Source organism: Sarcophilus harrisii, chromosome 3, assembly GCF_902635505.1.
Source record: "Sarcophilus harrisii chromosome 3, mSarHar1.11, whole genome shotgun sequence".
Taxonomy (NCBI): Eukaryota; Metazoa; Chordata; class Mammalia; order Dasyuromorphia; family Dasyuridae; genus Sarcophilus; species Sarcophilus harrisii.
The window spans coordinates 17,540,249-17,554,456 of record NC_045428.1 but is presented as its reverse complement, the minus strand read 5'-3'; the positions used below and the strand labels follow the sequence as shown (position 1 = coordinate 17,554,456).

The 14,208-nt window shown below is 35.2% G+C and overlaps 1 protein-coding gene across 1 annotated transcript in view; it reads right to left on the bottom strand.

Annotated features, from left to right (window-relative positions):
- Positions 1 to 13,055, bottom strand: part of LOC100913944 (schwannomin-interacting protein 1) — a 576,192-nt gene extending 563,137 nt beyond the window's left edge. Inside the window, exon 1 of the mRNA XM_031957583.1 lies at positions 12,493 to 13,055. Coding sequence (XP_031813443.1) covers positions 12,493 to 12,555 — 63 coding nt within the window. The 5' untranslated portion in view covers positions 12,556 to 13,055. The remainder of the gene's footprint in view (positions 1 to 12,492) is intronic.
- Between the last annotated feature and the right edge of the window lie 1,153 nt (positions 13,056 to 14,208).

The window sequence follows — 14,208 nt, the reverse complement described above, 5'->3', positions numbered from 1 at the left end:
GCAATTTGTGATACATAAATAGATAACAGAGTTCAATAGAGTTATATATATATATATATATAAAATGTATGTGTCTCTATATACACACATTTACATACATATATACATATGTGTATATACACATGTATATAATATGGACTCCTATATAGCTACATGTAACATAAAGCTATATATCATGTATACATAATTATATAAATTAAATATGGCTATATATAGTATATTTGCTAGATATAAAACTATATATTACATAACCAGATATAGATATAGATATAGATATATCTATAAAACAAAGTTATATAGTGTATATACCAAGTTATATACATAAACCATATGTGGTAATATGTTATAGATATAGATATATATACACACATATGTATATAAAACAAAATTTATATAGTTTATATGCCAAGTTATATATATATATATATATATAATATATATATATTTGAGTATAAAACTATATGTGTGTATAAAACTATTTTATACACAAAAAATATATGTATTTTTAGTGCATGTATACCTGGGTGTGTATATCATAGATAAATGGAGCATGGTTTATTATACAAATGAGCTATATCCTTAACCTTAACCATATATATATATATATATATATATATATATATATATATATATATACATACACACATGTATATATGTATATGCACATATATGTATGCATATGCATATATGTATATATATACAACAAATATCTGCATAAACATACATATACAAATATATGTATGCATATATGCATGCACACATATACAGTACATATATACAGATACACATAAACATGTATACATATATTTTTATTACTGTTTCAAAATAATTGGTTTACTTTTTAATCCTCTGTATTTTATTTTACACATTTAAAATCCTTTTTTTTCTGAGAAAAGAGCTATAAGTCTCATCAATCAAAAGGGTCCATTGCAAAGATGTACTGGGAAATGTTTAATGATACAGCCCTCTGGGAAAAAAATATGTAAACATGAAACATTTATAAGTTTAATCTGCATTGTTAAAATTTTCTCCCTCACTTTCTCAAGTCTAGTTAATCAAGAAAATAATAAATCAAACCCTAATTTATAGCTGGCCAATTTCTGAGTCGTAAAAACTTAATAGCCAGATCCCCATTGGTTCCAGCTGGCTCCAGCATGTTCCTTGGTTCCTGACAATAAAGGTTAAGAATTTTTGTTATCTGTATTTTAAAATATAATTTAGTCATATATTCTCTGAAAAATGTGTATAAACTTATTTGTTGCAGTATTTCAAAGACTCATAAAAATTCTATACAATCTTGCTAATTCTGATCCTATTTGTTATCAGTAAAGAGTATCTGAATTGGGGTGAAAAAACCCTTATTTTTATTTTGTCTCAGGTATGGAAAGTCTTAGGCTAACTCGGATAGCTCAGGGTTTTAGGCTATCCCAGATAGAGTACAAGTCTTAGACTGTCTCAGGTAGAGCCTGAACTGCAACCTTCTGCTCTGTTTACCCATCCAGCCATCTGACTTTTCAGGCCCTTCACTGTAGCATTTCTGTTTCTGGCTCTGATAAATATCTATTTTATCAATATTATCTTTCTCTGACAAATTTTCTACTCATTTTATTCTACTTTCAGAAAAGTGAATCCCAACTCCCACCTATCTGGATCCTTACTTCTCTACCCTTATATTATCAAATGAAGAGAATGGCCCAACAGAAAATAAATAAACAAGGCTGACAATGCATGGCTCTTCTGATCATTCTTTTGCAGAGGAAATAAACAGTATTTAATCCATCAGAACAATGACAGGTCACTTGGACTCTTACTCTTGCTTAATCGTGAATGAATCACTTCCTTTTATGACCATCTTGGAATTCCATAGGCAAGTTTGAATGTTTTGGTTTTATTTGTTTTCCGAACCTAGGTTCCTCAACAATTTTTATTCTCCTTTACACTTGTCAACTTTTAAAAACCAATTTTGATCCCAGTCAAAAAGTAAATGATCTTAAGTTATTTCATTACAGTTTCCTCACAAAGGAAAATCCCGATTCCCAAGTAGAATTAATAAATGCATACCACCTAAAGCACTATACAATTTTAATGTTTTCTAATCACGTGTTGCCTATTGCAATGTTAAATACATGTTTTCAAAGGTGCTAAAAAGAAATTAAATCTGAATTCTTCCTCTAGCCCTGAGGCTTCTTGCTTTTTTTTTTCTCAAATCTTACTCTCTCCCCAGATTACAAATCTCAAAATATCCCTTTGTCCATTTTAGTTTGGCTGAAATAAGCACTTATGATGAGGTCTAGATATGGGGTACCCAAATGAAATTAGGATTTAATTGAGGTCTAGTGGCAGGTTTGGGGTACAGGGAGTCAAATAGAGCTCCCCTGCAACCCCATTGGATTTGGTGCAAGGATACTGAGCTAAATAAAGTCTAGAACTGGCGCGAGTTCCCAATAAAGGAATTTATTGGCCTGAAAAGTAGATTGATAAAAGAGGTTTATTAAGGGGTTTCGAAGTAAGGTTAAAGTATAGTTAAGGAAATAGGTGAAGGTAGAGATAAGAAGGGCACCAGACACAGAGTTCCAGTGGACAGAAAGTCCTGACATGCCAGGCATAAGGTTAACATGTTTGGAGCCTCTGCAAAGAGAGGGTCCCAACTTGGCCCCTTTTATAATGGGAGATTTAGCTAGAGGGGCCTGTGGGTGTAGCTCCAAGTTGGCCCAGATCTGGATGGGGCTGGGACAGGCCTGGATCTTCTAATGGAATTCGAAGGGACCAGGATTTATGAATCAAAAAGTCCTTGATTGATAATTACATCAACTAGGAGGGTTTGGGAATGAGAAAGAAAGGAATCTTAAAGGGACCACACCTGCATCACTTATGCCCAAATATCTAGGGTTTTTTTTCCCTCCAAGACAGAATTAAGGAAGAGAATCCTCAAGTAGTTTTGATGCATTTGAGAGAAATGTGCCCTTGGTAGTGCACTGATTTGTGACCATGATGGAAATAGTCTACTTGGTAAATTTCCCATATATATACACATGACAAAGCTAAAGCATCTTTATGCTTCCCAATACAGAGTTCTGAGAATTATCCTGAAAGTAATAGACTTTCTAAATCTGGGAGCTAATTTATACTTCACATATCAAAAGAAAAAGAGGAGGGATGAGGGAAGAGAGTCATCTTCTATTTGTCTTCTATCCCTTCTTTTTTAAACATTCCCTATGTTTGATTTATAATCTTTGTGGTCTTTCTGCTACACTATATTATCAACACTGACCTCTCAGATGAACACATGGCTTTAGGCCACAGCTCAGAATAATCGAAGCATGGAAGATAGAGAAATGTAGAGGATAAAAATCGAGCCCTCTGAACTTCACTCATTCATATAACTCTAGATCCCATCAGGAGTTAGGGAATAGGTTTGGCTGCACAGAGATGTTTATAAAAACCCTAAGGCTTCCTGTGTGATGGGGCAGATAGTCTCCAGTAATGAAAGAATTGATGCTTTCCTTTCTGATCCAAACCGATCACAAACAAGGAAGTGAAGTTGCACAAAAACCGTCTCTTTTTTTGTCCTGCAAGAAGCCATGTTTTTGGATAAGCAAAAAATAAACTCAGAAACTAGAATTAGAATGAAGTATAGTATTTCTAGAAGGCCCCTCAATCTTAAAAGATTTAAACATGACACAAGGAGAAAAGTGCAAGAACTCTGGAATAAAATCCCATTAAGAAAAGGAGGGGGGGGTAGAAGGAGAGAGGGAATGGAAGAGAAGAGGAAGAAGGAAGACAGTGAAAAAATAAAGAGAGAAATGAGGAATAAAAGTGGAAAGGAGAGGAAGGAGAGAAAGGAAGGGGACAGTTAGAGGGGAGGTGGGAGAAGAGAAAGCGAGAGATAAAAAAGAAAGATGGAGGGGGAAGAGGAAGGAGAGGGAAAGATCATCTGCTAAGCCATGGCAGGGTAATCTGTCAATACAGGGATGAAGGAAATCTTGATCCTTCTCTTATTTGACCAGTAAAATATCTTCTGGCTGAATCTAATCAGACTAAATATTATATTCACCTCAGACTAGAAATGTCTTCAGAAATCTTTGAGATATTTATCTATGAATTATTACAGGATGATCAGCTATTTGAAATGTGAAGATGCTTGAAGAGGAGAGATACTGAATTATTTTAGCAGCATCTGCACCACCCTGTGGACTGAGATTACTCCTGATTACTCCTGCTGTGGCCACCAAGGTGGTGCTGGTGTCAGGGGAGCAAAGAGGGCATAAATAAGAGATGTCATGAAAATAGAATCGATAGAACTTGGTGACCGATTGGGTGGAGGGAGTAATAGAGTGAGGAGATGAGGATGACATTTAGTTCTGACCTGAGAGGATTGGTGATACCCTCAACACAAGTAGTGAAGTTATCTAGAGGGAAGCATTTTGAATTTAAGAGAAGACATCTGGTTGGAGAAGGATATGCAGAAGCCAGGCTGCGGTCAATTAATAAGAGAGTGAGAGTAGAGTAAATGGAGATGCTGATTAGTAAAAGGAAGAAGAGAATTAGGGTGGTAGCCAGTAGGATAAGATGGATCAAGTGAGCATTTCTTGGGGATAAGGGAGACACGGGCATGGTGTAGGTTTAAGGAAGTGACTAACAGCAGAAGAAAGATTGAACATTAATGAGAGAGTGATGATGATAGAGGAGGCGATCTATTAGAAAAGATAATATGGAATCAGTTCACTTGCTCATATAGAGGGATTTGCCTTGGCAAAGAGAAGGGCCATCTCTTTGTGTGAGACAGGAGTTACAGCAGAGAAAATAGAAGAATATATTTGCATGATACGCAATGAGGAGGAGCAGAAAAGAAAGAGCTCTTAGAGAATACTTTTTTAAAAATTTTATTATTATAGATTTTTATTTACAAGACATATACATGGGTAATTTTTTCAGCATTGACCCTTGCAAAACCTTCTGTTCCAACTTTTCCTCTCCTTCCCCCCATCCCCTCCCCTAGATGGCAGATAGACCAATACATATTAAATATGTTAAAGTATATATTAAATACAATATATGTATATATATATATATATATCCATATGGTTATTTTGCTGCACAAGAAAAATTGGACTTAGAAATGAGGTAAAAATAATTGAGAAGGAAATAAAAAATGCAAGCGGACAAAAACAGAAGGAGTGGAAATATTATGTTGTGGTTCTTACTCATTTCAATACTTAATTTTTCAATGAAATATGAGGAAGTTCTCTGCTGAGAGAGTAAAGAGAAGAGCCTAAGAGAGGAATGTTAAAGGAGAGATGAAAAAAGCCGCAGGAGTGAATGGGAGAGTGATTTAATTAGGTAGATGCACAGTGAGGTCTGGTTGACATTACATTTATAACATAAATTTGTATTTATGTTACATATGAATACATATACATGAATACATATGAACTTGGACCCATTCAGCAGGGTTTCTTGACTTTATCCAGATTTATTCAGCAGTTCCTATGTAGGGACCAAGTCAGAGTGGATGGGAGAAACCTAAGACAAAAGTTTCTCTGGATAATATTTTTAATGGACCAAAGGAACAAGGGACTGAACCAAAATATCTTCCTGGCCCTACATCCACTAGGCCATGCTATCTGTTTGAGATTCATATTAGCCAAGCAGAAGATAAAAATAATTAACACTACTACTAAGAAAACACGTCACACTATGAGTTATTTTCTATAAATAGAAAGCTAAAGTGGGAGCCAGTATATCTTTTCAAAATCTCCAAATTCTAGTAGACTGAGATTTTCTAAAGCAAGACCATGAATTTTCATCTTGCTATTTATCCTGCAGTGTCCACCTAGCACCTTGGACAGAGTTGATTTCCATAAATGTTTTTCAACTGAATTTGCATGTGATTATATTATGTACTTTGCTCTATTTTTCCATGGTAATTTATTGTAACAGATTCAGAAATAGCAAGATGGAAGATGGTTCAATTATAAACATAAAGTAAAAGGCAACAATAAGACGTAAGAAAAATTCAAAGTACAAATAAAATGGACAGTTTAGGTTTGTTTGCTTGGTTGGCAAATTTATGAGAGTAGGGGGTGTGTCAGGTGTGAAAGCTACATCAAATGGTGCATTTTAGCAATTCTGTCCCTTAGGATATGAAGTAGAGAATTCCTTGGGGACACTGAGAGATTAAAGTATCTTCCCTATGGTCCACACAGCCAATATATCTTAGAGGAAGATGCAGAAATAGGTATTTCTGATACCAGGTTAGCTTATATTTATAATGGAATGCGCTCTTATCTTTAACAATATCAGATTTAAATATTCAACGTTAATGTGTGCATGAGTGAGTGTGAATATGAGTATTAGAGGGAAAGAAATTGACCAATGATTTGATGGATACAGGGAACACACAAACTAAAGAAACTTTCACCATCTCCATAAATCTGTAACTGCTCTGTAACTTACAGACTTAGAGAACTGCTTTGAGAACTGAGTGGTTAAGTGACTTGGCCAAGGTCATACTGCCAGTGTATATCACAGGTGAGATTTTGAATCCAGGTCTTCAAAAAATATAAGATGACCACCACTTCCCATCCCTTATAAATACAACTCAAGATTGCCCTGTCCAAATGTGGAAAACTCAAGGGATTATCAAAGTCATCTGTACATTAGTTTTTGTTTTAAGTAAACAACTCTCTCATGACTTTCTAACCAATATTGCTGCTTTTATGTGTCTTAATAAGGCCATTAAAATAAAGTTGTCAAAGTCTTCGTGTTTCATTAGTTTTTTATTCTGCTTATAAGTTATTTATTCTGCTTATGAGAAATCTTTGCATTTACTTCTAGTTCGCTAAAATGTGTTGACACTTTGGGATGCTGTAACTGACTATAAACAGTGCTCAGAACTCAGGTAAGGTCCATTCATATCACAAACAGCCTGGCCTATCTACAAATAATCAGGGCTTGCAACAGAAAGGAAAGTCTCTTTACAAACAGCCAGCTTTTCACAATTAGACAAGAGCATCTGTGGAGTTATTAATTCTAGTTTCATGGGCTTCTTCTATTGGAACAGGCCAGAGTTGTTATGAGAGGAAGGGAAGCACCAATCATCATTTGCAGGCCTTGAATTGTTCAGCATTTGTTCCATTCTATTTTTCCTTTCATAATTGTGCGATTTTTGAAGGATATAACCGTGGTACAACATCATCCTTTACAATCACCTAATTCTGTCACCAAGGAAAGAAAATATTGCGGGCTCTGAAAAAGAGCACTTTGAGCTATTTGTGCCATGAAAAAAAAAAAAAAACAGGAACTGCTCCAAAAGGCCTCAAAGCTAAAATGGAACTGACAAAATGCCAAAGATCTCCTTGGAATTAAGTTTTCGCTCCTTTTTTTCCTTTTCAGTTAACAGCTTGTAGATATAATAATGGGATAATGCTACCTTATATTCCAGATCTCAAAGCAGTATCTCATTAAGCTTCTTTCTCAGTATCCCTTTGAGGAGGCAATTGTGGTTAGGAAGGAAAAACATGAAGGTCAAGTAATTTACTCAAAGTCAATGAGATCCACCAGGTTCAGAGTGGACTTGGAACTCTACTAACTTCTCTCTCCAGTCTTCTCTAAACTAAACAACATCAACTTGTTTATGAGATGCTTATTTGATGCCAAAGCAACTTTCAGGTATAATTAAGCATCATAGACAAGAGTTAATAAGATTTGGGCAGAAGGGATCTTAGAGTCAATGTATTCCAACTCTTTTATTCTACATTGAAGAAACTGAGCCTCAGAGAACTTATTTGTTCAACGTCCCACAGGCAGTAAGTAGTAAAGGGATTGGGACCCAAATTTTCTAAATCCAAATCTAGTGTTCTTTCTATTGTATCACATGAGCTTCGTGTCAAATCCTTTAGTTGGTAAGCAGAATTGATCATTGTCAGAATTTGAACTAATCTTAATCACTTGCTTAAAAGTAATGGTTCTGTTCTTTACTTTGACCTACTATTCTTTTCTCCAAATGAAATAACATATTTCTTTAGCTTTTTCCTCTCTTTTTTCTGAGGCAATTGAGGTTAAGTGACTTGCCCAGGGTCATACATCTAGGACGTGTTAAATGTCTAAGATCAGATTTGAACTCAGGTCCTCCTGATTTTAGGGCTGGTGCTTTATCCACTGCACCACCTAACTGCCCCTCTTTAGTTTTTTCTCATAAGTTCTCTATTTCTTCCCACCACCACCAATTTAATCAATATTTAATCAATTTAATCATTGCCTCATTGCTAAGCTCTGCTCAGTCCTTGAGAATCCAATACTCTGAAAAATGTTCAATGTTCCTAAGTATGAGTGCAAATTCCATAGGACCCTAAATTCTGGCTCTCTGCTACACCTCTTAGTAGCTTTTCATAATTCTCTTCTCTTTATTGATTTTCTTTCACTCTTTCCCCACTCCTTTCTTCTCTTTCCCAGCTAATCCAAAAGTGATGAGTGGAAGATATGCTGAGAGAACTGGGTGAAGTCTCCTTAACCTTGGTTTTTATTTTTCTCTATTTAAACCAATCAATCAATCAATCAGCCATTCAAGGATAAATCAGCCCAAATGATATCTTTACATCTCTTAGTCAACTATGAGCCTCAGAAAGCCTATTGGTCAAGAACCACCTATCATCTTTGTACAGAGCCAACCCATCCAGTGTTCTTCCTGTTTTTATTTCAATCTGAATCATAGAAAAATGGACTCTTGGGAGATATGTAGGATGAAGTCATTTATTCCTGCCATTCTCCGAAAGCAAGAATTCCTTCCACAGCATACCAGACATATAATCATTCAACTCCTACTAAAATATCTTCAGAGATTAGGAACTCACTACTTAATAGACCTATTTCTTTATTTTTAATTTATGGGAAAAAAGTATTTCTATACACGATACAATAAAAAAGATGATTATAATTAGTGGGGGGAAGAATGCAGGTGTGGGAGAAGATAAAGTAACAGAAATAGGGCAAAAAGAGAGTCTAAGAAGTCCTAATTATTTCACTGCTGGACAATTTTAAGTAATAGTGAGTGTGACTAATCAAGGAATAGACAAATTGTTACATATGAATATAATGAAATAAATTTGAGTACATTTGGGAAGATATGTATGAACTGCTGTATAGTGTATAGTGAAGTATAGTGCTGTATAGTGAAGTAAACAGAACTATAGGAATGATTTACACAAAGAAAAAGAAAATCAAAAGAAATCAGAATCCTGGTCAATGCCATCATCAGATAGGACTAAAAAGCACCCATGATAAAATACTCAACAGAAGTGGTAGACTATAGATCCAGAACAGGGAATGCTATGTGATATCTATGTGCATGTGTAGATATTTTTTATTCAACTAATTCATTATTATGAGGAAAGGTAATTAGATGGGCTATCATTATGAAAAGAAAACAATAGAAAAGGAAACCAATATACTAAACTTGTCAAATTAACTTAAAAAGAAGAGTTTAAATAAATATTTTCTCTACATCCTCTTTTTGTTCCAGTCTATGAAAATATAAGCATCTGATCACTAAGTCCCATTAAGCTGTGATTCTTTGATACGATGATCAGTGTGCTGTCTCTGGATTCTAATGTCCACATATTTACAACACTGCCAGAAAAAACCTGTTACTCACTCAAATAAAATCAATACATTGCTGCAATACTTCTGTCCCTAGGTAACCTAAACTTAACCTTCTTCCCATGACCTAACAATCTTTGAATCTTAGGCCAATTCTTTCTTGGTTTTATTGATTGGAAGAGCATCTGGCAAGGAGTTTCCTAAGGGAAATCAAAATCTGTGGTTGTGTGATTTTGTGTGTGTGTGTCTAAGTGCCAGTTGTTTTTTTTTTTGTCCTTAGTTCTCAAAGAAAACCAGTAAATCACAGAGATGATGCCATGATGCAAATGAGGGAAGGCTGTGCAAAGTTACCAGCCTCATTTTCTCCTCCAGAATCTAGAGAAGCTGAGGATGCTGGAGATGGCTTAGAATGTTGTTTCAGGAGGACTAGCTCTGGAATCTATAAAATGGTGTCAAGATCAACTTTCTCCTCTTAGAGTTGAGTTGGCTGACGGGAAGGGTTATCAGACTTGAACACAGAATGTATTTGATTGATAACTCAAGCACTAGTCATGTTTAGCTCTCAAGTGCTGGAGCTTAGGGGCATGTTTTACAGGCATTTAATGAGCCCCCCAGAGCCTTTAGTTCATAGGGCAACAAAAGCCCTCTGAAAATTCATGGGTCAAGGAAGAAAGCATTGTGAGAACATTTTTACACAGACAATTTTAAAAAGTGCCATTCAACTAAACTTAAGATCTTCCACAAACATCTGCTCCCTCCAGAATGCTAGGAAGGAGGGAGGTGGGTGGCAATAGGGAGAAGCATGTTTATAGCTTCAGAGTCAAGTGGCTGTGAAGTGGACTGAGTAAAGCCAGGCATTTTCTAGCATTCAGGTGACTTATGTGGTTTCATGGATGACTGAGAGGATATCACAAATGTTTGTGATTTGCTTTGCAACAATCATTTCTGATCCAATAAATATGTAGAGAAGCACATCCAAACTCCGTGAGACAAGCCAAACAGCTGTGGTTATAAATCCAGAGACATTGTCAGAGGGGCAATACAAGTAGAATGTTAACCGAGAGAGAATGAAATACTGAATGAGGGGCAGCTGTCCCAGCCCAGCCCTAATTAGAAAATAGATTTGAATTATGGCACAAATCTTGGATCTAGTCGATCACAGTATTACAGACTAATGAGCCAGGATGATTTATTCAAACTTCGCAGGCAGCATTGAAAGGGCACAGTTCTTCTTAAAAGAGCAATCAATATGGAAAAACCCCAAATGCATGCCCTCTGGTGGTACCAAAGATACTTTTCACTCACCTCTAAAATCAGACTCATTTGAAAAGTTGGAAAGAAAAGCACCCAAACATTAGGTATCCTTGACTGCTCCACTACCTTCCAATATCATCTATTCTGAGTTACTCACAAATTAAACATCCAGATAATTTCTAGGAGACCAGATTATGAAAGTGTACCTGTTGTGTCTGAGAAATGAAATTCAGTCTCTACAACACCAATACAGAAATGGCATTTTTAGAAAGTGGCATTCCTGGTCACCTAATCTCGTAACCACTTGTAATTCTTTTGATTTATATTTATTATGTATTTATACTTATGAGGATTACACATAATAATTACCTAAGAAGTCTGTATTTTATATGACTTTTTTCTCTTTGAAATAGAAGACAAATGAGAGGATAGAATTTCACAGAAGACTACCAAAAACCAATTTTCTCAAAATTATTTTTAAAAGAAAATATTTAACCTATTCGTCTGACTCTCCTGAGACACAGGTTTGTTTTAAAAGATGTTCAATTTTATAAATTACATATTTTTATAATTTTGACTCTATTTAAAGTTATATAATTCTATGGACATTATCAATGTAGCTGAACTTGCTATCTTCCAAATTCTTTTTTAAAATTTCTCTTTCTCTCCATCTGCTATATCTCTTTTCCCTCACCCCTTTTTCTCTCTGCATTTCCCTTTTCTTCCCTCTCCATCTCTGATTATCAAATCTGAATTATATTATTGAAGAATTATTAAAGCGAAGATCCATCTTGAAAAAATTAATTGTCTTTTTTCTGGTTTTGACAGTTTAACTAGTTTACCTTTAGCTAAGCAAACAGATCCTAATGAAGGATGAAAGTATATTTGATGTTATGGAAGACAGGGATCAAGAGGCTCATGCCAACCACTTTATAATAAGGTATCACTGCAATTTGTAGTTAGCAGAAATCTCTCTTTACTTTTCCAACCACACATGGTTCCAGAGTCATTTGGAGTTATTTGGTCTGTTTCAGTGTTCCAATGAGTACCCTGAAGTACCCAACAGACTAAACTTATTCTTATCACTTACTGGTTGAAGTATTAATATGACCAATAAATGCAAATCCAAAAATGACAATTAACTTTCTGTGAATTAATCAATTTGAAAATCACATTTCCAAAATTAGTGACCAATAATTTTTATAACAAATGGTATCACAAAAAAGTCATGCAAAATATTTCCAACTTTAGTGTTTTAGATGCATTTTATTTTTTCCAATTGCATGTAAAGAGAGTTTTCAGCATTCATTTTTAATAAGGATTTGAGTTCCAATTTTTTCTTTCTTCCTTACTCTCCTCCCCCCTCCCCAAGACAGCAGTAATCTGACATAGGTTATACATGTGCAATGCTGTAAACATATTTTCACATCATTCATGTTGTGAAAAGAGAAACAGAATAAAAGTATCCACACTATTTATATAAAAACATTAAATGTTGCCCTCAATTTGGGGAGGAAAAGGAAGAACTACCATATTATCATTGTCTTAAACTTCCCCTCATCTACAGAATGTTCTTGTGATTTATCAATAGCTTGTAAAAATATGGTTCATGTAAGAGATAAAATATTTTGGTGCACTTACATTGTCAGATTTTTTCTCCTGGCCAGATTCCCAAAAGATTTGTTGCTGTCCTGAGCTCTCCATGGTGCTGAAGAGAGTGAACCTTGCCCATTTGAAAGAATAAACCTTGTTTATTTGGATTGCAGGAGAGAAAAATCCATGAAGTATTGTGCTGGAAAGTAAACTTATCTGAAGAATATCTCTAACACGCACTACAAAGAAAGAGTTGCTGCCCTTCAGACATGCAGCATAGCTCTTAAGCAGCCCAAAGTAAGACTGCACAGCAGAAATCTTCAAACACCAACTGAAAAAGTGGTGAGCTCTTTGGAAGCTGGATTTAGACTGAATTTCATCAATTCTCTTCAAACTGAAACATACACAACAGAGAAGCCAGGATTCCAGACAACTACTTGATCCTAATGCAGACTCCAAACTCCCTTCAGTCCCAAGCTGCTAATGCTTTTCATCCTGCCAAATGCTTTTACTTCTAAAATGAATAAATAAATAAATAAGATGAGACCTAGGATTCCATAGCTGCAATGTGCAAACTCTCCTCACTTAGAGAAGAGTCCTGCTGCACCCCTGCCGTTGCCTCTGTTTGCTGAGACGTAGCACAGACAGAAATGAGGCACTGGTGGCTTTCACAGATTATCTCTTTCTGAGACTGAACTGTTAAGGAGCCACATGACACCCAATGATGTCATCTCTAAAACAGGTCACAGTGGCTGCTGTATGGAGATGAAGCCTTTCTAGTGAAGTGTTTGGCATAATGATTTCCTTGAAAACCCAGTGGAACTAAAGGGCTTGGTCTTTCGCTAACATACTTAACTCTGAAGGGAAAATCAGACTGCTACTCATACATCCAGCAGAATCACTGTGTGAGCCATGGGCAGCTTTTCATTCTGCTCAGGGAAAGAATTTTAATGCAGTCGCTCCAGTTTAAAAAAGGGGTTTCCTTTCTCTGCTTAGGAGAACAGTTGCAACAACTGGTGGAAGAAATGAAATGTGCTTTTAAAACACCTTTTTGTTTATAACAGATGTTTTCTTTATAATCAGTTACAGTTTTTAACTAAAAATTACAAGATAAAAATGAATGGATTTATATTTAGAACCTAACCAAATATATCTCAAAGGAATAAAAAAAACCTTCCCATGTAAGGCAGAAGTTTGAGGATCTGTTTTTTTTATTTCAGAAACTGTCTTGTCACGCAAATTTTTCAAGTCTAGAAAACATGAACTTTTCAGTCTTTAGTTTATATGATTTTAATTAGTCTGGGTATGTAATTGGTACTAGATATTATATGTAGATACTGCCTTTAATGAATCATTCATGCTAATTAGGAAGTAAAAGATTCCATTTCATGTAATTTATAACTTTAATGCTAGCCAGAATATTTAGTCATACTCTAGAATGCGAGATTTTCTGGTTATAATTGACATTCCTTCCTGCTAATACATAAAACATCTCATCCCCTTTTATGTTCACTAAATAATCCAGACTGAAAAATAACGACCACCTATGAACTAATTTGTTCGATTTTTTAAAACAGTAATCATTAACACAGTGATATTGTCATTTGAGGAAAGTCTCCTTTTGTGTTGACCCTGAGCAAATCATTTAGCAGTTATATGCCTCAGTTTCCTCAAACATAAAGCAGGGATTAAGGGCTATTGTGAGGATCAAATGAGAGTATAGTAGACACCTAATACATTCTGGTTCCTTTACCTTCTTATGAT